The 25,510-nt window shown below is 35.7% G+C and overlaps 1 protein-coding gene across 1 annotated transcript; it reads left to right on the top strand.

Moving 5' to 3' along the window:
* Positions 1 to 14,047: 14,047 nt before the first annotated feature.
* LOC127969365 (V-set and transmembrane domain-containing protein 4-like) lies at positions 14,048 to 25,510 on the top strand. Its single transcript, XM_052571252.1, has 8 exons — positions 14,048 to 14,192; positions 16,336 to 16,734; positions 22,998 to 23,051; positions 23,849 to 23,956; positions 24,699 to 24,732; positions 24,817 to 24,938; positions 25,027 to 25,091; positions 25,210 to 25,510. Exons 1-8 carry the CDS (start codon positions 14,141 to 14,143, stop codon positions 25,333 to 25,335), a joined length of 960 nt encoding a protein of 319 aa, XP_052427212.1. The 5' UTR covers positions 14,048 to 14,140; the 3' UTR covers positions 25,336 to 25,510.

Genomic DNA, 25,510 nt, shown 5'->3' on the forward strand with positions numbered 1-25,510 from the left:
GTCTGGGTCTACAACGTGTTCACTTTGCTTATTACACATAGGGATGCAGAAGTGTGCAGCAGCAAACAAACATTTTTAAATATGAAACAATTAAAAATATAAAAAAAATATGAAAGATTAAAATATAAAAGATTATTGTTGTGTATACTATATAAATATAAAAATGCCTACATGTCATAATGGATAGTCATCACATGTATTGGAATTATTATATCAATTTGCTCGCACACTAGCAGCTCCGTTTCATCTCGGAAACGCGTTCTGTGTTTGTGCTTGCAATTCCGCCATGTAAATAGCTAATCTGACATGGCACGAGCGCAACTGGCTCTTAAAGGGAATGGGAGATGACACTCTGATTGGTTTATTGCATGTTACGTCCAAAAAACACCCATTACTCATTAAGAGAATAGAGACAACCCGTTTAGACCATGCGCCCGGGTGTGTCATCGTTAAACTAGCAAGTGGATTCGGACACACCTCGCGGTGCGCTTTAGACCATGAGCTTAGATCGTTAAAATAGGGCCCAAAGTCATACAGGTTTGGAAGGATAGTAAATCTTGCCAATATTAATTATTGGGTGAACTTTTCTTTCTTTTTCTTTCATAGCACTATGTGTGTGCTATGACGTGAAAGCTTTTTTTTTTTTTTTTTTTTTTTTTTTTGGGAGAAGACAGGGTCAACAAAATCAATACATCAACAAAAATGAGTAGCTGCTCCATCAGCTCAGACACATGCATACAGTGACTTAAGTTATTCCTGTACATGATTCATGGGGTCGTATGGGGAAAGTCCCTCCCTAATAATACCTGAAAGCCTATGTATCAGCAGTCAGACTGCTGTATTTGACTTAAGCACGCTTCCCTTTTACCATCTGCTAATGTAACCTCGAGGGCAGGGAGGTCACAGGGAGAGGGCAGACAAGTCTCTGTCCTTAGCAACCCAGTCTCACCATTTCTGAAGCAAGCAGGCAAAGCTATATTAGGAAAACCAGACCGTTTGGCCCAGAGGGATGTCTGGGGTGGCAGCGGAGAGGTGATGGACATCCACACATGGGCCAGCTATCCTTCATTGCACTGGAAAATGCTTGAGCATTGAGTCTGATCGACTGGCCTCGACATGCACCCACTGCTGAGATGCTCCGGTTACTGTATTGACTGCCATGCTGGGTTCCACGGGCAGAATGGATATAAATGCAATATCCTTTGCCTTGTTGTGTAATTCTTAAAGAAACAGTTGAAAATGACAAATTTCAGCATTTACTTACCCAAATGTTTTTGATGACCTGTACATTTTTATACAATGAAAGTGAACAATGATCACGGCTATTTTGCAAGATTTTAAGTGATTTTTAAGTGATGTTCCTGATTTCCATAAAAACATTATATGGATTTCGAAGACATTGACAGTTCTTGGTGCCCATTCACTTTTAAAGGATATAAGAGCATGAGGTTAATTATGACATAGAGGATGTGAGGATTTCCTCTTATCATCTGATCGTGGTTGTATCTCTCTATTAGTTTTATTGGATCTTAGTGCTGCGTTTGACACAATTGACCACAGCATTCTTTTGCATAGACTTGAACACTTTGTTGGCATCAGTGGAAGTGCATTAGCATGGTTTAAATCGTACTTATATGACCGCCATCAGTTCATAGCGGTGAATGAAGATGTACCATATTGATCACAAGTGCAGTATGGAGTACCTCAAGGCTCAGTACTAGGGCCGCTACTCTTCATGCTTCATATGTTATCCTTGGGAGATATCATCAGGAAACATGGTGTTAGCTTTGACTGTTATGCTGATGATACTCAGCTCTATATTTCTTTGCGGCCCGGTGAAATACACCAATTTGAAAAACTAATGGAATGCATAGTCGATATAAAAAAAAAAAAACTAGATGACGAGTAATTTCTTACTGCTAAATTCAGAAAAAACAGGTGTTAATTATAGGACCTAAAAACTCTGCTTGTAATAACCTAGAACACTGTCTAAGACTTGATGGGTGCTCTGTCAATTCTTCGTCATCAGTTAGGAAACTAGGTGTGCTACTTGATCGCAATCTTTCCATAGAAAGCCACATTTCTAGCATTTGTAAAACTGCATTTTTCCATCTCAAAAATATATCTAAGTTACGGCCTATGCTCTCAATGTCAAATGCAGAAATGTTAATCCATGCATTTATGACCTCAAGGTTAGATTATTGTAATGCTTTATTGGGTGGTTGTTCTGCACGCTTGGTAAACAAACTACAGCTAGTCCAAAATGCAGCAGCAAGAGTTCTTACTAGAACCAGGAAGTATGACCATATTAGCCCGGTCCTGTCCACACTGCACTGGCTCCCTATCAAACATCGTATAGATTTTAAAATATTGCTTATTACTCATAACACCCTGAATGGTTTAGCACCTCAGTATTTGAATGAGCTCCTTTTACATTAAACTCCTCTACGTCCGCTACGTTCTCAAAACTCAGGCAATTTGATAATAACCTAGAATATCAAAATCAACTGCGGGCAGCAGATCCTTTTCCTATTTGGCTCCTAAACTCTGGTATAAACTACCTAACATTGTTCCGGAGGCAGACACACTCTTGCAGTTCAAATCTAGATTAAAGACCCATCTCTTTAACCTGGCTTACACATATCATACTAATATGCTTCTTATATCCAAATCCGTTAAAGGATTTTTAGGCTGCATTAATTAGGTAAACCGGAACCGGGAACACTTCACATAACACCCGATGTACTTGCTACATCATTAGAAGAATGGCATCTACGCTAATATTAGTCTGTTTCTCTCTTATTCCGAGGTCACCGTGGCCACCAGATCCAGTCTGTGTCCAGATCAGAGGGTCACTGCAGTCACCCGGATCCAGTACGTATCCAGACCAGATGGTGGATCGGCACCTAGAAAGACCTCTACTGACCTGAAAGACAGCGGAGACCAGGACAACTAGAGCCCCAGATACAGATCCCCTGTAAAGACCTTGTCTCAGAGGACCACCAGGACAAGACCACAGGAAACAGATGATTCTTCTGCACAATCTGACTTTGCTGCAGCGTGGAATTGAACTACTGGTTTCGTCTGGTCAGAGGAGAACTGACCCCAACTGAGCCTGGTTTCTCCCAAGGTTTTTTCTCCATTCTGTCACCGATGGAGTTTAGGTTCCTTGCAGCTGTCGCCTCTGGCTTGCTTAGTTGGGGTCACTTCATCTACAGCGATATCATTGACTTGATTGCAAATAAAAACAGACACTATTTAAACTGAACAGAGATGACATCACTGAATTCAATGATGAACTGCCTTTAACTATCATTTTGCATTATTGAGACACTGTTTTCCTAATGAATGTTGTTCAGTTGCTTTGACGCATTGTATTTTGTTTAAAGCGCTATATAAATAAAGGTGACTTGTCTTGACATAGGATTTATTTTTGGGTGAATTATAATGATTTGATTAGATTTTGTAATGTTTTTGAAGGAAGTCTCTTCTGCTTGCCTAGGCTGCATTTCTATTATCAAAAATGCAGTAATGTTGTGAAATATTATTACAATTTAAAACATCTGTTTTCTGTGTGAATCTCTGTTAAAGTGTAATTTATTTCTGTGATGCTCCGCTGTATTTTCAGCATCATTCCTCCAGTCTTCAGTGTCACATGATCTTCACAAATCATGAAACATTTCTGATTATTATAATTGTTGAACACAGTTGTTCTGCACAATATTTTTGTGGAAAACCTTGATACATTTTACTTCTCAGGATTCACAGATGAATAGAAAGTTCAGCAATTATTTGAAATAGAAATCTTCTGTAAATGTCTTAACTGTCACTTTTGATTATTTCATGCATTCTTAAAGGAATGATCCTGAAAGTATTAATTTCTTCCAGAACATTATTTTGTATATATAGGCCACAAATATAAACATTAATTATGGAATAATTGTTTTGTTTATAAATGCTAATAATACATAGATTGTTTAATAAAGATAGCATTAATAAACAGAAGAAAAACCCTCTGTATAATAATATTTGAGGATATAAACATTTCTTAGATAACATTGCACCACTGACTTATTGCAACAGACCCAAATAATTTGACACAGCCTTGTTCAATGCCCCAGTGCTGCCACGAAATAATATCTGGAGACAGACTTGAGTTGAGACATCAAGCTCGCCTTGTGATGAAAACAAATCACACTGCAATATGCCAGTTCTGTGATGCAATCATTAGGTCTAAAGATGCACAAATACCCATTCTGCCCATTCAAAGTCAAGTATTGTGTTGCAAAATCATGTCCGCTAGAAAGTTGTCAAGCACAAGCTTTGTCACTCTCACGCTTACCACAGAACATGACTATTCTGCTGTGTTATTTGTTTTGTGTGTTGCTCTAAAACAATATAATATTAAATGTATGATAAAAAACAGTGTCCTGTTGCAAGAGAAACAGTATTTACTAATACAAAAACAAGATCTTTTACACTCTCAGCACTTCTCATACTGCAAATATTAGATATAAATAGAGCAGACAAAGAACACTCGTGTTGTTATGGTTTAAGAGATTATGAGAAGCATTTGGGTCGGACAGAGGCTGCAGTTTACCATGTGCTGCTGGACAGACTGTGAGCATTTCTGAAAATTCAAGAAAAGACAAGAAGTGACAAGCTCAGCATTGCTCTTTCAGACAAAGAGTGACTTGAAAATCATCAAATATTTCTTTGTTTTTGTTTTTTTTTTTGTTCTGTAAAATAAGGAGTTGACTGTCATCCTTAGGAGGTCAAAAGAAATGTTGAAAAATATACAAATATAAGCTTTTATTATTATTATTATTATTATTATTATTATTATTATTCTCTTCTATGAGGTTTGCAGTATTCTACCAAAATGTAGGGTGTGTATATACAGTTCAAATCTATAATTTGTGTTATTATTATTATTTTTTACAAAGTTAGCATTAAATAAACTGTAACTAGACTTATAAAAGTCATTCGTAGGAGGTCAAACTAAATTTTGAAAATATACAAATATGAGCTTGTTTTGTTTTATTTTATTTTAACTTTCTACCAAAATTTGGGGTGTGTAAATATATTTTAGAACCCTGATTCTAATAATTATTTTGTAATTCCATGCATCCGAAATCAGTAGCATCTTTCACAAATGATTACAAAGAAAGGGCAAGTAACGCAGTGAATTAAACATGCATTTTTACAGTAAAAATATTTGTAATTTATTGTGGAACATAATCCAGTCATCTTAATTTTCTTTGATTTTAAACTTCGATTTAATATTTTTTTTACACTGTTAGCACATCTTCAATGGCTGTTTCATTCTCTTAAATTAATAAGCTGTCATGATCTTGTTTCTTTCTGTCTCCCTCTGCTGGTAACTCTTCTCTTTTTTCCCCTTCACTCTCCGTTTCTTTACTTCTTTCTTTGTCTCCACTTCCCATTAGGATCATTTCCCTCCACCTGTTTCTCATCCGGTCTCATTATCTTGGCTACTTCTACCCTCTCTTTTTCCTGTCTCATTGTCAGATTGTTGTCACCTATGAGTATCGATCAGTGGACTTTCTTAAGAACTTTAGATGTAACTTTGTGGCAATGACAAAGATAAACTTGACAAGAAATGTTGCTAATTTATATCTTAAATGGTATTAAACATAGCAATGCACGCTATGAACCTCCCAGAATGTCTGGCTATATATATATTCCAGTACATATAAAAACATCAGCCTGTGAAGCTCAGTGTTCAGCAGTGATATGAATAGCAGTTATGTAATAACACTCCACCAAACACATCACTAACACCAGTGCTAAGACCCATCAGATGTTTAAAAGATTAATGCTTTGAAAGCTAGAACCTTTTTAAGCCCATTATTACTCTAATTATTCAGACCACAAATTGCAATACCTAATGATACTGTAATTTTTCCCCCAACAAATAAATGATTTCTCTGTATGAATATAACACAACACATAGATTGGTCTATATGAAGGCCAAGTGGCTGAAGTTGCTGTGGTCAATTTCTGTTTGCAGTTTATCGAAACAAAATCAAAGACAACCGTTAGGACAGGTGGTGTGTTTCTGGGTTTCTCTATGCTCCATTACTGCTCTGTGTTTGTTGTGCCAACCTGTTAGCGTCTGTCCAAAGCAGACAAGCACCGCTGACCACCCAGTAGAGCGGGTCTGCATTCCTTCCAGCAAAACCCTGTTGTTTGTGACCTTTGACTGCGTAACAAGAACCTGCTGAGGGGAGAACATTCATTTAGAAACTATTCATACCTGTGCTGATCCTTTATTCTCAGATAGAGCAACACGATAACAGCTCTGTGATCTCTGTGGTGACATTTTTAGCAACCGTGTTGTGGTCAGATGGGGTCTCGTCGTGCGTGCAACAGCACACATATTCTCATTTTGCATGTCCTAGATAACAACGTAATAATGTATAATGAAATATAGAAAGTAAATATGCAACACCGTTAAAGGGTTGGGGTCACGATTTTTAATGTTTTGGAAGTCGTCTCTTATGCTCACTGAGACTGCATTTGTTTAATCAAAAATACAGTAAAGTATTGTGAAATATTAATACAATTAAATTATAATTCAATTTATTGTAAAATGTAATTTGTTCAAGTGACGCAGCGCTGTATTTTTTCAGTTTTCAGTGTCACATGATCTTCAGAAATCCATCTCATATGATGATTTGCTAATCGAGAAACATTTCTGATTTTATCAATGTTGAAAATATTTTCGTGCAAACTGTCATGCATTTTATTTTTCAGGATTCTCTGATGACTAAAAATCTTTTGTTACATTATAAATTTCACGTTTGAGCTATTTAATGCAGCCTTGGTGAATAAAAGTACTAATTTCTAATTCTTACAGACCCCGAATGTGTGTTGCGGTAAAATCTGGTTGATTTAGTGGTCTGTGCATGCATCCAATAACACAAATGTTCTGATATCACATAACCAAGTCTCTGAGCTCTAGTGTCAAAACAAATTGGTGCAATAGATCTCAGATGCATGCAGTGCATGTCAGTCTCAAAACACTGACTGGTGAAGTGTTTTGACCCTGAATGAACCTAATAACTAACACCAAGAGTGATGCTTAATGACTGTAAGGCTCTTCAGAATGGGCAAATCTTGCATTGCGGTTAAAAAATCACTGGCATGCTGCCTTTTAGCACCAATTATCTCCTAACGTAAATCACACTGAAGAGCTGCACACATTATCATCAGCCCATCTTATCTAGAAATCATTTGGTGAGTGTTCAGGAAATGGTTCAATTTTCGAAAACAGCACACCAGCATGTTTGCACAAAACATCGTATGTTAGACACAGACATGAAAAGACTTAAGAATGTATGAACATGTAAGATACTGCTCTGCCTTCTGCTTTATCTTCACCATCGGTAAGTCATTTGCATTGTTTATGGAAGCTGGGATGATAAAGTTATTGATTGCATTGGTATTTGAAGCTGTGACATCAAATATAAAATTATTATTTAAAAAAAAATGAATCAAATACTGAATGACAACGAACAATTTTTTTTTTAGAAAGTGTGCATGTTGAATGCAAGAGTGTGTTAGACACAGAAGCCCATTTTGACCAAGAATATGAAACGAACTGATTAATTTAGATGGTTAAACTACTAGTATCAAGTGTGTGAGTTTAATGTGTGTAAGTACGAGTTAGGGATGAATGTGTGGACAAACAAATTGGATAAACAGTAGAAATATGTAATATTGTTTTTCTGCTTCATTTTTGAGGAGATTTCAGGTGCATTAACAGAAGGAAGTGATCACAGATATAATCTCACTTCCTCTCGTACAGTTTCCAGAGAGTCTCTGAATTAATGACGCTATGAAGCTAAAAGCAGAGGATAAAAACAACAACAAAAGTATATCAGACAGTAAAGTTTTAAGGCTGTATGTGTATAAAACAACAAAAAAAAAAAAAAAAACAAGAATGCTTTAGAATGAAGTCCCATTAGTTACTATTAATTAAAAATGAACACATTATTAATCTTTAACATTAGTTAATAAAACGGTTCAGTAGCTGTTTCTATCCAAATATGCCAATTTAACTTAAAAATTATTTTAAAAAATGATTAAAATTAAAACATTATATGTTTTTTCCTTGTATAAACTTTACAGAAAGCATAGTAATCTTAATAATATTAATAGTATAATATTAATATATCTTAATATTGGTTTATAAAATTTTTTGAAGATCTGTTTTTAGATTTTATTTTTATATGCACATCTTGGTTTTCCCAGACAGATTCTTTTTTTTTTAATGCAATATCCCAAATTTCACAATAAATAAATACATAAATAAAATAAAAATTCCTGTAGGTGAATTTACATTTTTACAAGCTTTTTTAAGTTCATGAAAGCTCAAGTCCATTAATTAATATTAAGACATACAACTTTAAATGTGGACAATAAGATTAATAAAAGCTTTACAAGTAAATGACTATGAATATTACAAGCCAACATGATCTAATAATCTGCTGAGTTTTGAATGAGGATATCTGACTGATATCTTACAGATTGTTTGTTGGTGGCGCAGGTAAAGGCACAAGACTCTTCCAGTGATGAACCAGGTACAAACACACAATCCAAACCCTACAGCACCCATTCAGAGCTGATAACTGTCCTATTTACATCATGTTTCTTTCCTGAGTCTCAGAAATCAAATATGCCGTCATAGGAGCAGGAATTGGCCTTTTCCTCTCCATCTGCTTTCTGCTGATCAAACTCTACATCATCAGAAAGCAGGCGCTTGACACTGAACACGAGCGATCAGGCAAGTCTTTTCCTCTACATCTGATTCAAACATTAACCAGCATAGCTTTAATCACTTTCTAATGCTTTAATATTTCTAAAGAAACCTCACTAAGAAGACCATCTGCATGGTAAGAATATTGTCATTCCTAAATTACTGCGATGATATAGTTACAAAAGTGTGGAATCTGATAAAATGATGGCCTTTATTTTTAAGGGATGTGGAGAGCAGGAGGGAATGAACCGTCTTCTGAGGAACTTTTATGTCATTTTATGACTATTTTATACTGTTTTATTTATTAAATAGTGGCCAGTTTAGGCCTGTACAACAATTCAGCAGATCAGTGCAATCACGAGGCCTTTTTGTGCTTTTTAAATCATAATGTGAGTTAATATATATTTACAGTAACTGTAACAGAGACATAGTTTTTATCAAGAACACACAAGATTTAAGCCAGCTTGTCTTTTCATTTAGGGTTTTCTTCTTTTGATCATCTGTGACAATGAAATATACATTTCTATGTGTGATCAAACATGACTGTTTATTTGTAATTGTTAAGTAAATAAAAAGTGAACAGCTTTGAGTACATTAAGAGTCATTTATCTTTAATAAAATGCATATCTCATGCTTTATCTACATTATCAGAAACACACATAAGTGTAATTTTTCACTCTACTTTCACTGTTTTAGAACTAAATTCCTTATGTGAAAAAAAATCACAGTCCTGCACAGTGCTAACTATTTATCCCAACATTTTGATTTATTATTATAATTATTGATTGATTGATTGTTATTTCCTTTCTTATTTTCATCCTCAGTTTTGAATCTCTAAGATTTCTCCGTGTTCTCAAGCTTTAAACCCTTCTGTATCGTGCAATGCCACTCTTATCCAGAGGTGGGCAGTCAGTTCTCTCCTGCTGTTCCACATCTGTGTCCACTGTGTCTGTCTATCTATCTATCTATCTATCTATCTATCTATCTATCTATCTATCTATCTATCTATCTATCTATCTATCTATCTATCTATCTAGGTTTAGGGTAAGGGTTGGGTTAGAGGATAGAAAATATAGTTTGCTCAGTATAAAAGTGTGTGAGTATGAGTGTGTACTTCCACACTACCAGTCGAAAGTTTACGAACACTAAGATTTTAAATGTTTTTTAAAAGTATCTTCTGCTCACCAAGCCTGCATTTATTTGATCCAGAGGACAGCAAAAACAGTATAATTTTTATATGTATACTATTTAAAATAACTGTTTTCTATTTGAATATAGGTCCCACTTTATATTGTCCCTAATACCTGTGTGCTTACAAAGTAACTACATGTGTGTGTAGTATGTAACATCACAGTGTAAGTTTACATTGATACATAGTATCTACGGCTGTAATATTTCTGTAACTACACACATGTAACAGCCCTCAGGATGGTTTGTGTAAGTACAAATGTGTAACAGGACATTGGTAAAAACACTTTGTGTAACAGGAATTATATAACTACACTTTGTAACGAAATACATAAGTAATTGGAACCGTTTGACCTGGTTACATAAGATAATCCACATCATTTATTGTGAGCTGCTTCGTGTAGAAACTATTTGTAGAAAGAAAACAGTTCCTTCCTGAAACCGGTCACAACAGTCTCACAAATTGACGCTTCAAAATACAATTAAAAATGAGAAGGACAACATTACCTTGAACAATCAAGCTAGCAGTGCATTTGTCAGCTTCACAGTCTCAGTAGCTGTAGCTGTAGCACAACGATGCAAAAAATAATATATCAATACAACAGGAGTGCAATAAGACTGTTTATACCTATACCTATGGTAGCACAGTCCAAATTTGAACACAGATAATCTCTTGCCCCATCTATTTATGTTATATACACTTCATTGTTCAGTCGATGAAGCAGACAAAGGCTGATTGTCACACACACAGCAGAAGAGACTATTATGAAGTAGCCCAATTTGAGATTAAATTACTCCACCTTTGCCATAATCAACAATAATATAAATTCTCTGGTTGATAATAATGATTATAGGCCATCTTAATTACCTCACAACTGTATTCTCCACAGTGTTAATTTCGTTGACTAAATATTTTCGTCATTATTTTCGTCACGAATATATTTTTGCCGACGAAAACGAAACGAAAACTAAAATAGAAGGCACTGATGGAGACTAAAACTATGACTAAATTGATTGACATTATCGTCAACGAATAAAGGACGAGACGAAAATAGACTGTGACGAAAATCAAATCAGCAGACGGGAGAGATGCGAGGAATGAGCAAAAGAACCGGCAAAACAGAACAGACTGCATGAGAGAAGAGAACCAATCAGAGCCTGACTTATTGAGACGTGAAGCGAAGGTTTTCAGTTTTTATGAGCTCCCGGGAAGTCGGCATTCGAAGAGGTGATAGGGACTTTTAGCAACAGCCTCTGGTGGAACGGCAACGCCATTCTGGCGTTGTATTGCGCCTGCGCGAATTTAACTGCTACTTTCTGACGTTCTAATTTAACGGTCTACTACGGGAGAACAGCTGATTTGCCAGAGTCGCTACAACGTTAGAGGTTAGGTAAATAAATGTTATGTTTTTAGACTTATTTATTATTATTTATACGTTCTTGGCTACAGCGGTGTGACGGCAAACTTCCGGTCGCTGTTGCCGTTCCATTCGCAGCTGTTGCTTAAAGTCCCTACTGTCTAAAAGAGCGACAAAATGTCCACAGCTCACTTCACGTTTGATGACGAACAAAACAAAACTAAGTGTAAAGCACGCAGAGCGCTCATTCGTGGCAAGAACACAACCAATTTGAAAAGACATTTACAGACGAGCCACCCGGACATTTTCTCAAATGTAATTTTACAACGATGTTCTTTTGTTTATTGAGCTAAGCAAAATTGGAATAGTGCAGTGCGTAGATGTTGTAGCATTAAATATTACGAACTGAAAAGTACTGTAAAATAGCCCCTTCTTCAAATTAGATGCGAGCACAATACTAATACGTAATATCATGATAAATACATTTGATTAATACTAATGTTTAGTATATTTTATAATGTTCTACTTGTTGACAATATCACAAATATTTCTATATTAGTCATGTGAAACATGAATGTTCACATCCTATCATTATACATACAAATCTAGCAATATTGTAGTATTTAAAACATACAATATTGCTAGACAAATGAATACCTTATAAAATCTTGTTACTTTTTTTTATCCACCTAGCTGCCAACTTATTAAATATTTACTTTAAACGTATGCACTTATTGTTCAGCTCAGCTGTAAGCTTTAAGGTCCTGGACCTAACCTTATTTTTCTTTTATTGATGGTCAATTGGCAGCTAGTTATTGTTTACATTATCATGACAGTGTTTGTTGCTGCATAAAAGCTTTTGAATCGAAATAAAGACACAGTTGTGTTGAAATAAAGTTGAATTTGTGTTTTATATATTTTGGTTAAGTTTGTTTCCTATACCAGCTGAAAAAACTTGTCTAGTAAATCTGTTATTGATTTTAGTCTTATTTTAGTCGACTAAAATACCAAGCAATTTTAGTCGACTAAAATAAGACTAAAATTAAAACAAATCAGATGACTAAAACTTGACTAAAACTAAAAAGAATTATAGTCAAAAGACTAAGACTAAAACTAAATTAAAATTTCGTGTCAAAATTAACACTGATTCTCCAGCGATCACCGCTGTGGAGAGAAGGGAAAAAAGATCGCTGCTAGCACTAAGAAAACCTAAAGATAATGACATTTTTTGTCGAAACGAGGCTCCAAAATATTAGCTTATGTCTTACAGTTAGCTAACTAACTTAATACAGTACAATAACTGCAACCAATGTCTGTTTATGGTTTAAAAAATTGGCTCGCTCAAACCTACGCCTCAGCTAACATAAGACCAGCGGGACACTGGTGGCTCACCGGAGGCAAAGTCGGCGGCCCAGCGGCAGACTCCACCCTCGGTTCACCGGTGTCTCGCTCGGCGTTATTCCAGCGGACCACCAGCAGCAGCCGGTGCTTCTCTGACAGAACCTAGAACTAACTCTAATTGGTTAATACTTTTAAATTGCATACATTATTATATATTAAAATATAATAATAATTAGTATAATACAATTATTAGTATTAAATTTAATATGGATAGGTTTAGGGTGGAAATGGTATCCAGGGGGTGGATAAGGGTAGGTTTAGGGTGGAAATGGGATCCAGATGGTGGAGATGGATAGGTTATGGGTGGAAATGGGATCCACGGGGTGGGGATGGGTAGGTTTAGGTTGGAAATGGGATCCAGGGGGTTGAAATAAGTAGGTTTAGGGTGGAAATGGGATCCAGGTGTTGGAGATGGGTAGGTTTAGGGGTGTAAATGGGATCCAGGGGGTGGAGATGGGTATGTTTAGATTGTAAATTTTATTCTGGGGGTGGAGATGGGTAGGTTTAGGTTGGAAATGGGATCCATGGGGTGGAGATGGGTAGGTTTAGGATGGAAATGGGATCCATGGGGTGGACATGGGTAGGTTTAGGATGGAAATGGGATCCATGGGGTGGAGATGGGAAGGTTTATGGTTGAAATGGGATCTAGCGGGTTGAAATGAGTAGGTTTAGGGTGGAAATGGGATCCAGGGGGTGGAGATGGGTAGGTTTAGGGTTGAAATGGGATCCAGCGGGTTGAAATGGGTAGGTTTAGGATGGAAATGGGATCCAGGGGTTGGAGATGGGTAGGTTTAGATTGTAAATTTGATCCTGGGGGTGGAGATGGGTAGGTTTCCTGAAATTTGTCCCATCAGAGCATATACTACAATTGCGCCCCTATCGGCAAAAGGTCGTTTTCGTTATAAATTATAAATGTCTATATCATCACTTCAGATGAATTTGAAGCATCCTTGCTAAATAAAAAGTATTCATTTCTATAATGAATATAATTATAATAATTTATAAAATTTAAATGGTATAGTGTATAATGTTATTCAGTCTATATATATATATATATATATATATATATATATATATATATATATATATATATATATATATATATATATATATATATATATACATACACACACACATACTGGCACTAAATCTTGTTTATAACTGATATTCTCCAACTGGACTGAACAAAAACTACATTTTAGCTTTCTGAACAGGAAATAACATCTGCTTCATTGAGTGTAGTGTAGTCCTTTACAAAGGGGGAGGATAGAGGGTGTAGACTAAGTAAAAACAGAGTGTGTCCTTGTCTCGGGTTACACATAGGAGAAGGAGAGGAAAAAAGAGTGGAGGACTTCACTTTTTGTGAAGAGATTGAACTGGAGTTGCATGGAGCCCATCAGACCGGAGAATGAAGATCTCTGCAGTGCTAACAGCTCTCCTGACTAACGTCCTCTGTGGAAGTAAGTGTGTTCTGTCTGAAGTTAACATCAGCTGTGATGTTGTTCAGTAAAGCTAGAAAATCTCAGCATGTCAGTGACTTTTTTTAATGCATGCATTTTTATTTTTTTAATTGTTTAACCTGTTTGAAGATAAAGCTCAAGTTAATGTCTCCATATAAGAGCAAGCAGTATGAAATATCTCTTCAAATTGTTTGTCTTTTTTCCTGGTGATTCAGTTTTCCTGGTGATATCTCTCTCTCTCTCTCTGGCTGTTTGTATGTTGTGGTTTCTGACTCCTCCTTCATTAGTATATCTAACTTAAATCCTATGTGTGTGTGTATATACATGTGGTCACTTTGAGTTTATAAATAGCACAACGTCCACAGATAGAAATGACACACCAGTTAGTTTTCTTCCTTAGAAAAAAAAAGAAAAAGAAAATTATTTAAAACCAGTGGAAAATTGTGAATGTGGCAGATTTTGTGGATATAGCATTTATAACTTTATATACATGGTTTAGTACTATGTATTTAAATTAACATATTCATATTCGACACAATATGCTTGATACCATAATTACACACTTATACAGATATTTGATATTATGCTTTTATGTAACAGTCATATTTATATAGCATTTTATACAGTGTAGGCATTTTTATGTGAAAAACATGGTTTATATAGAACATATGCAGTATAAGTTATAAATAGTGTAATAATATGATACTTGTTTATTAAAATAATCTATCAAAACTGTGGAATAATTACAATGATTTTAATGCTTTCGAAAAAAAGGTTATGTTTCACTCACTTTGATCCAAAAATATATAGAGTATAAACAGGAACATTGTGAAATATTATAATTGAAAATAACCATTTTGTATGTGAATATATTGTAAAATTATACATTTTCAGCATGATTACCATTAACATTAAGTGCCAAATGACCTTCCAGAAATAATTCTAATATGCTGCTCAAGATGTCTATATAATATATATATATATATATATATATATATATATATATATATATATATATATATATATATATATATATATATATATATATATATATATATACTATTTTAATGTAATACAGAGCTGGACAATTTGTGGGGACGTCTGTTTGAGATCCACCCATTTAATGTTCTCCAGATGGCTTGTCAAAAAGGCTCATTAAACAGCAGCAATAGAGTCTGGAAAGTCTCTTATTTTTAATTTCCCAGCGTGTATTGCTTTATTCTCTTAAAAATCTGCAGATAAATTGCTGGCTTGCATAACTGGGACACTGAATAAGAAATTACTTGTGTTTAATAATCAGTTATCAAGTTAAAATTCATTTTTTATAAATATTGTGGCTTTATTAAAGCAATAGATCACCCAAAAAGAAAATCTGCTGAAGATCTACTCACCTTCAGGCCATCCAAGATTAGGATGAGTTTGTTTCTTCATCAGGTTTGTAGAAATGTAGCACTGCATCAGTGTCTCATCAATGGATGCTCTGTAGTGAATGGGTGCCGTCAGAATGAGAGTCTGATAAAAACATCACAATAATCCACAGCACTCCAGTCCATCAGTGAACATCTGGAGAAGACAAACGATGAAACACATCCAGCATTAAGATGTTTAAATTGAAACTTTCGCTTCTGGTCAAAATATGAATATGTCCATATGCTTCCTTCAGATAAAAATTATATCTCCTGTTGTCCCTTCCCACCAAAATCCATCCACATATTTGTTTATAGCTGTTTTGGCTTGATCTGTGCAGATTTCTCTCCTGATTCAGACCAGACCAGTTTTTCACCAAAGGATGTTATTGTGGATTATGGACTGGAAGCAACATTTTGAAGTTAAAAACGTCTTGATGGATTTGTTTCTTACAAACACGTAGCTTTTGTCTTCTCCAGATGTTCACTGCTGGACTGGAGTGCTGTGGATTATTGTGATGTTTTTATCAGACTCTCATTCTGACGGCACCCATTCACTGCAGAGCATCCATTGATGAGACACTGATGCAATGCTACATTTCTACAAACCTGATGAAGCAATAAACTACATCTACATCTTGATTGGCCTAAGGGCAAGTAAAATATTAGCATATTTTCATTTTGTGGTAAAATATTACTTTAAATGGTGCATTTATTTGCTTATTTTCTGATTTAAGATGTGTGCTCAGCTATCAACGTCACAGTCACTCCATCTCCATTCACTGTGGTGGCTGAGGGGGAAAACATCACCTTGACCTGTCAGGTGACCCAGCGGCGGCGGTCAGCGAGTCTGCCTGTGGTGCGCTGGATGTTTCAGCCGGAGTCAGGAGGAGAGGAGATGCTGGTGGCGCGGGTGAACATGCAGAGAGCCAAGTTCTACGGAAACTACACCAAGAGCTTCAGCAAGCCCAAAATGAAACTGACAGTGGTGAAACAGGGCAAGATATTCAACCTCCTCATCATGAACATCAGCGAAAAGGACAGGGGTCTTTACAGCTGCAGGGTCCAAGAGTTCAAGATGCATCAGGAACGATGGAAAGCTTCCACCAACAGCTCGGCCTCCACGCAGCTCCAAGGTTTGTTCATGCTGTTGTGAGCAGGGTGGGAAATTAACAGGGGACTGGAGCAAAAATGCTACCAAAATAAACAAAAATACCACTTAAACTCAAGGTAGGCTCATTGGAAAAAAGTCCCTCTGAAAAAGGGTATTCTTAAGGCAAAATAATGAATGCATAATGCATTATAAAAAAAAAACTTATAATATGTTATATAATTTCATGAATATTTATAAGAACAGTTTTTATATATTATAATATTTACTTCTTTGTGGTTATAGCTTTTAAGAGTATGATGATTTATTACACAATGAACACGTTACAATGGATTATATTTCTCATAGTTATAATGTGTTATAAGTCAAATTTCTTGCCATTTTTCTAATGCTACTTTATTTAAAGCGGTCAAAGACCACTTATAAGAAGTAATAATAATAATAATAATAATAATCATATTTTTTTCTCTCTCTCTCAAACAGCCATAAGATCAGATATCAGATCAGTCGAATGTGTAATCATATTTGCTTTGAACTATTTTTATTGTAATTTCAGTTATAATATATAGTAATATATTAGTAATAATAATATTATAAAATATATAATACTATTTTTATTGTAATGTAGTGGTAATAAATATTTTGATGGTACCCTTTAGACAGCTGTTGATAAGCAACTCTGTAACTACATATCAACTGGTGGACATTGGAGTATTAGCATGTCTGCTACTGTAAATATATGCTAACGCTTTATTTTGATGGTCAACCAACAGATAAACTGACTATAAGTGTCTTTGCAAGTACGTCAACTTATAAGTTTCTACCATTATTGAGCATACTAATACTCTAATGAGAGTTAGTCGGCATGTAGCTGCAAAGTTGCTTACTGTCGACTGATTAAGGGGACCATCAAAATAAAATGTAACCATATAAAACATTGCATTTTTTTTTTCATTTAGAGTATTAAGCTCACATCAGTTAACATTAGCTCCACAGAAAAAACTCAAGTAACACTCCACATCTAACCGCTCACAAGCTGTAGTAAGATACTGTGCAGATCTGAAATAAACAATGTCAGAATATGATACAGTCCATTACACTTTAAATGAAGTAGATTTAATATGGTGTTCATTGTGTGTTATGAATACGTAAGTATTATGGCGTATTATAATTGTTGTTATGATTATTCATGAGTTGATACAGTAACATATTATACTTTTTTTTTCTTTCTTTTTTTTATAATGCATTATGCATTCATATAAGGCCTTAAGAATACACTTATAATGTATTACAAATACGGGCTTCATAGAAAGTGTTACCAAAAAATAAATAAATAAATAAAAACCTTACCTATAGTTAATATTCACTATAGTCTTAGCTTAAATGAGCACTAGTGGCAGTAAAACATCAACCACTTTTATTCGTATTTACTTTATGAATAAAAGCTTAGATTTGAGTGGTTCCCCCCACAGCACTATGTTTTATCCTTGTAATGCTTTTACCATGGTGCATGATACATTTTGATGTTTGCAACACAATCAGCTCCAAATGTTTCACTTTTCTGATGTAGTAAACTTGCTCGGCAGCGTACCCGGTAACAGCATTGCACTTGTGATGTGAAGCACTCGTATCAGTCCTGTCAAACACAGGTTACAATAAAAGAGCTCAAAGACTTATAACATGACAAATAACAGGATTGCTTCATTCTGACTTCATGTTTGTTTTTGCTAATATTATTGAATTGGTTTAGGGTTGGTTTAGTGTTGTTGTTGTTGTTTAATGTATTTAAATGTTTAATATAAAAAAGAAGGTTTGCCCATATGCTGTTGTAAGCAGACTCCAATTAATGGGATTTAATGACAATTAATGACAATTAACTATTGTCAGTGTTAAGTAACATGAGTAAGAAGTGTCGATTGAGACATAATACTTAGAACTGCTCATGTTTCAATGATTTATTTGAGTCATGTTATTGGATCATAACACTTTGTTTTGTGTGCTATTAACTGAATCAGTGTAAAATCTTGATTTGATAATTGCTAAAAAGGCAATGATAAAATACAGAAAAGCTCATATCTGATCCTCGTATTGAGTGACTGTTTGTTGAGAGTTTCTCTCATTTAGACTAAATTGTCTCAAAACATCTGACACTATACTGCACTTAAAAGCAACAGATCTTGAGGAAATTCTTTGGTTGTTGTATGTGTTCGATTTTCCATTCAAAACATGTGGAAATGTGATTTAATATTTATGCATTATACATCTGTCTTTTGGCGGTCAGAGCCGAGTTGACAACAAAGTGAACATTGGCGTAAGAACAGCCAAACGCTATTGACACTGGCTACTGAGAGCAGTTTTCCTTTAGTAACTTACTGTACAGACAGACGGACATGCAAGCAGCACAGACGGTGGAGAGGCTGTCGCTCTCTGGATCCAGGACAAATTAACCCCATATGTATAAAGTGAACTGCAAGAATCAGAGGAAAAATGGGGTCAGGGACTCGGCTACTAAATCAGAGTTTCCCAAAAAAGGGCTGCCAGAGCTCACTGTGGGAGGGTGTTGCCTGGCCTACTTAAAGACATCCCCAAATCAAAATTGGATGTTTGTGGCTTTAAGTCCATGTGTGTTAACTTTGAGACCTACATGTGAGTGTACTGCCAAACATCTGCAAAATTTACTTTTAGCAAACATTTAAAAATTGCAGTTTCTCCCTTTAGGTAATACTGACCAAAACTACTCTTGGCCGACTCCTCCTGTAAACAAACGTTCTCCAAATCAACCAAAAACAAGCAATAGCAAGTAGCAATTCCAACATAATATGTATGTGTAATATTGTGCTCATTGGAAAATCTACCTATACATACAATCCACTGACATTTCCGTTTATAATGAACACTAGTGATAGTAAAACATCAACAACTTTTATTAACTTTTCTCAACAAACTATAATTATGCTGCAGATTATTAAAAACTCGTTTGGTTTCTTGGGCAATAATATGCTATAATAAAAATGCTATTAATATGATTTGTAAACAAGCACATTTTGATGTTTGCATAACATAACCATGTATGGCTTTACTGATGTACAGTAAACAAAATGATAAGTGCAATCCTTTTTTTGTCCCCATTTTTCATGAGCTGAACTTAAAGATCTAAGACTTTTTCTATGTACACAAAAGGCCTATTTCTCTTAAATATTGTTCACAAATCTGTCTAAATCTGTGTTCGTGAGCACTTCTTCTTTGCTGAGATAATCAGTCCACCTCACAGGTGTGGTATATCAAGATGCTGTTTAGACAGCGTGATTATTGCACAGGTGTGCCTTAGGCTGGCCACAATAATAGGACACTCTATGAGGCAAAAACAAAAGTGTTGGGTTTATAATTTTGTTTAGTGTAGTAAAGTTGCTTGTTAGAGCACGCGGTACAGTATAACACTTGTGATGTGAAGCTCTCCCTTATGAGTCTGGTGAAACACGAGTGACACGAATCATGATAAAAGATTCAAACGATCAAAGACTTGTCATTTTATCTTGCTTCCACATGATTGCCTAAGCAAGTTTGTTATCTCATGCTTGCTTTTGTTAGCACTATTGGTTAGGTTTACACTGAGTTTAGTGTAGCTGCTACATTATTTTCAAATGTAATGCAGCATTAACCTTTAAGCACCAGTCATTGGATGTTTCACACATAATGTTGGCAAATTCTGTTTCAGGTAAATCTGAACATGCTTTTAGCAGCACTCACTTGGCATTTCACTTTTAGAGTGTCATAGATTATGCAAGAAGCCACAGTTTCAATCATAAATAAACACATGGGAGACCAAGGTGATTGTCCAGCCATTTCATGGGGTCTTCAATTTTGGCAGTGTAGAAACATTTCAAAAAGTATTATTGCTGTAATTTGGTGATTGGAAGATATAATATTCATCAAGAACTGATCTGATTAGAAATCTGAGAATTACAAACAAGAAAAAAGCCAAGCAGATGGGTTGAAAAGTTAGAAAGATTCATGACTTCTGCTGAAAGGTTGTTTCATTTCATTCGTTCAATTTTAATAAAATATTACAAACCATTTTTTATTAGGCATAATTCTTTGCAGAAAATGATAAATACCAAGACTTGCATCAATAAAGTAAATATGATCAACTCTGATTACATGTTAACTTCAAAATGAGGATTGCTTGAAAAAGAGGAGGAACAGATATTCAGTATAATGATGAAGTGACATGCAAAACAAAAATTGCATATTCAGTAACTACTATATGCATAGAAACTCTAGATCCTTGGCTAAGCTATTCCTTACAATTACACGAAAACTACTTAGTAGGGAATTATATACCCCAGTTGATGCTTAAACATACATAAACACATTTAATAACTCAATTAAATGAGAATTTGTGTTCCAAGCAACCAATGAGATATCCGAGTAAAGTAGTCCCAAAACCAAGCCATACCACTAAGCTCGAAACTTTGTTTTCTGAAGCATCATCACATTTTCCACGGACAGTGTTTGTAAGGAGAACCACTGAGTGTCTCTGCCATGTGAGGGAGGATGTGGTGCAGACTCAAATGCACAACAGAACAGAGAGAGCAGGGAATACTGACCGTGTTTGTGGGTAATACAATGCGGTAGGGACATGTTTTGTATGGCTCTTGTCTTGTCAGGATGTGATGCAAATCAATAAAGTCTACTGAAGGCTGTTTCTATGAAGGAAAAAAGAAAAATGATTTGACCTAAATGGTTTGTATTATTTATGCAGTTTTGTTGTGGCCATTTTTGTTTCCATTGCTCAAAGGCAAATAACTTGTCATATTGAATATAAGGCAGGCCAACCACCAAGGCTTAGTGAATGTCACAGTGTGATCATTCATATTGCCAAGACAGAGAAGAATGCTAATGACTTTAAATTCCCTACGTTTTTATACACTTTCATATATTCACTACTTCTTTTCATAGCTGAATGCGCTGAGGTCGTGCAATGAAATAATTAATATGTCAGTTGATGCAGCTGCTCTATTGGAACGTGCATCTCTATTCATGTGTCTGTGAGGTCTTCAACAAATGACTGTACAGTGACAGAAGCCTTCAGTAAATCACTGGAGATTTTGTATCTGGCTCCTCTTTTGAACCATATAACTCAATAGAGCTTTTGTCCCTCTCCAGTTCGGTCAAGCATGAGCACGAGATCCAAAAATAAGCACATTTCTGCAGGAGCCATGAATGGAGAAATAAATATAGTTCATGTGCAAGCAGAAAAAGCAGAAGACATTTGCAGTGTGGTTAATAAGGATGCATAGACAACTGGAAATGCCGTGCATGCTCTAAATTTAATTCTGTGTCTGATGAGACATAGCAGTTTATAAATACGAAAATGAGCTTAAAGGGTTGGTTCATCCAAAAATGTAAATTAGCCTATGAATTACTCATCCTCAAGTCATACTATGTGTATATGACTTTCTTTTTTTCAGACGAATCCAAACAAGGTTATATTTAAAATTGTCTTTGATCTTCCGAGCTGTCACCCGGCGGGTGTTGTAGTGCATCAGTCCAAAAGAAGTGAAATAAAGTGCATCCAAACAGGTAATTTTAAAATATATATTTTTTTATATAACTCCGATTGGATTTGTCAAGAAAGTCATATACACTACGATTCCCTGAAGGTGAGTAATTAATGGCATTATTTTATTTTTGGGTAAACTAACCCTAATGACTCAAATAAGCTAGCTGACATGTTGTTTCTGTGGCCTAGCTGTTAGCTAATCAGACAATTTCTGATTCCCCAAAATGTCCCCTCTTCTCTTTTGCCTTATTCTATAAATAAAATGCTAAAGTACGGTTTTCCAATGTGATACATTTACAGTATGTTATATACAATATTCTTATATATAAAATAATGCTTTTCTTTCCAGTTTTATTGCTTAATTTACACTTTCACTGCTGACAGAACACACCAGATTCAACTCGTTTGATTCAAGTAAATAAAATGTGTTCTTTAGTGGTCTGTTGCACACCCAAACAGGCGGTTAAACTGCCTCAGCAGCCGAGGTGGCTGTGTTTGTTGGGCCAGCTCGCCTTATTGTCGTCAGCTGCTGTGGTTATGTGTATTTCAGGGCATCACAGTGGGTGTTAGCCAGGGCCATATCCAGAGAGAGGGAAAGCCTCACTGCTGTCATCCCACACACTACTGCCCCTGCAATTTACTTGATTTAACTGCATGTGCCGTGTAATTACGAGGGACTGGAGCCACAGTGATGAGTGTGCAATTCTCTCTTCTTCCTCTCACAGTCCATGTTATCCCAGCCGGCAAACCAATGGAGGAACTGTGGAGTCTGTTTGAAGGTAAGCCACAAAGCTGTTCAACCATATTGTGTTGGACCAAAAACAAAACAAAAAAAGTGTTGCTAAACATGTTTCAGATGCATTAAAATAGTCTAATAGTAATGGAAGGAATGTCCAAAAATGTCTGTATTGTTTGTTTTAAATGTTTGTACTGGTTTCTTTAACCCGCTCCCGCTGGATTTCTGACCATTACTGCCTGCTCCCACAAACATTCAATTATTGAATTCAATTTCACACATCATGCTGGATTCAGGGTTGCCAAATAAATCTTGAGAAGGGTTGATAGTTTCCCACGGGTTAATGGTTTGAAATATTGCATAGATTACATTTGACTGAAATGCTTTTATTGAAACATTTCAGATATGGTCATTGCGCTACTTTCGTGGCTCTTTGAACCCCCTTAAACCCAACAAATCTTAATTACTAATTACTCAAGTATTACCAAGTCTTCAGTAACTACTATTGATCTGGAGATTCATTTAAAAGTGAAAAATGTTTTTCATTTTAATGTACTGGTCCAGATCTACTATTAACTTATTTATGACAAAATTTCCATTATTCACCAAATCTGAATTGAGGTTTGGCATCTATGCCATTAAATGTCACTGGCTGTTCTGTGTTTCTTGACATCAAACCGGCTTATACTGGATAACCTTTGAAAGGCATGAGTAAATACCTCAATACAAGGTGTTTTTATGTGTTGTTACTGGTGTGTCATGTCTATATTTTCTCTGCAGTAAACATACAGTATGCATTCATTACCGCTGCATTAAGTGTATTTTGTGTGTGTGTTTCAGATGTGTATCTATGTGCTGTGTTGGTGTGCTGTGTCGGGCTCTTGTGCATGTGTATGTTCACTATAGTTGTGAGCTGTCAGTATCTGACGAGGAAGAGACGATTGAAAGGTATGGTTCTCGCTGTTGGTGATATAAAATAGTCTGGTAACAGTAAAGAATTGAATTTAAATTCTCTGAAGGTTAACTCACCCTTAGGCAATCCAAAATATGAGTTTGTTTCTTCATCAGGTTTGTAGAAATGCAGCACTGCATCAGTGTCTCATCAATGGATGCTCTGCAGTGAATGGGTGCCGTCAGAATGAGAGTCTGATAAAAACATCCCAATAATCCACAGCACTCCAGTCCATCAGTGAACATCTGGAGAAGACAAAAGATAAAACAAATCCATATTATATATTCGTTTAGAACTGTTTTAGATGTTTTGGCTTGTAATCAGTGCTCGATCTGTGCAAATTTCTCTCCTGATTCAGACGAGACAATATAATGGAAAAAGGACTATAGTTAAAACGTCTTAAAAACTGTTTTTGTTTCTAACAAACATGCAGCTTTCAATATGGATGGAGTTCTGTGGATTACTTGTGGATTATTGTGATGTTTTTATCAGACTCTCATTCTGACGGCACCCATTCACTGCAGAGCATCCATTGATGAGACACTGATGCAATGCTACATTTCTACAAACCTGATGAAGAAACAAACTCATCTACATCTTGTATGGCCCAAGAATGAGGATATTTTCAGCTTTTTTAAATGAACTATTCCTTCAGTGTGCATGTTAATGATGCTCGTGTAATGATCTTAATCATATAAGCTGCTCATCAACATTTTTTTATATGCTACTTTTTGCCAGAAAACTATCATTTGGTCAAGAGTCCGCAGAACAGGTGAGAAAACATAAAAAAATGTCTAATTGCATATGAGAAGGACATTCTTCTTCACAAACTGAAGCTGTGTTCATGTGTGTCCAGTTCAGGCGAGACGGTCACTAGTGTGGTCAGTCTCTCTCCAGCTCTTCCCAAGAAGATGAGAAAGTATAAGAAAAATAAAAGTGTGGAGCAGCCAGACATGCCACCAGAGATACCGGCTAAAGGTGGAGTAACATTCCCAAAATGACCTCTGTGTGTCACCGTACATTATTTCTAGTTTAATAGCTAATATATTCCAATATTGCATCTCAGCCCCTATTGCAGACAAAATGCGAAAGCCGAAGCTTTTAAAACCTCAACCCAGAAAAGTGGTTTTGGTAAGTTACATAAATGAAATACACAGAAAGATATTATTCGTACTGCAGAACTGCCAGTTGTTGTAGTTAATATTTGTTTAATGTGAGCTGTAACTCTGCTGATGTCCTGATCCAACAGCCCAGAATTACAGAAGAGAGTCTGACGTACGCTGAGCTGGAGCTGATGAAGCCGCTGCCGGAAGCCAAAACTGCCACCACAGGAACAGTGTACGCTCAGATATTCTTTGAGCACAAGCCTGTGTAGCATTACATTCTCTTGGAGGAAACTTTATTTATAATAACACAACCTTGATTTTATTCGTCACCATTTTTCTGATGTTTTATACATGCAACATTAAGTGAATTGCACATATTGTATATGTATATTCTTTACTTTCTAAGTTGTTCTATCTGTGACAAAAAAATAAATAAATAAATAA

Source organism: Carassius gibelio, chromosome B12, assembly GCF_023724105.1.
Source record: "Carassius gibelio isolate Cgi1373 ecotype wild population from Czech Republic chromosome B12, carGib1.2-hapl.c, whole genome shotgun sequence".
Classification (NCBI taxonomy): domain Eukaryota; kingdom Metazoa; phylum Chordata; class Actinopteri; order Cypriniformes; family Cyprinidae; genus Carassius; species Carassius gibelio.

Bases quoted from the DNA above. Each gene is read 5' to 3' on its own strand.
- LOC127969365 (XM_052571252.1), top strand. From the start codon at position 14,141: ATGAAGATCTCTGCAGTGCTAACAGCTCTCCTGACTAACGTCCTCTGT. The intron at 14,193-16,335 runs GTAAGTGTGTTC...TTCTGATTTAAG, and splicing joins GACTAACGTCCTCTGTGGAA to ATGTGTGCTCAGCTATCAAC. The intron at 24,939-25,026 runs GTGGAGTAACAT...ATTGCATCTCAG, and splicing joins ACCAGAGATACCGGCTAAAG to CCCCTATTGCAGACAAAATG.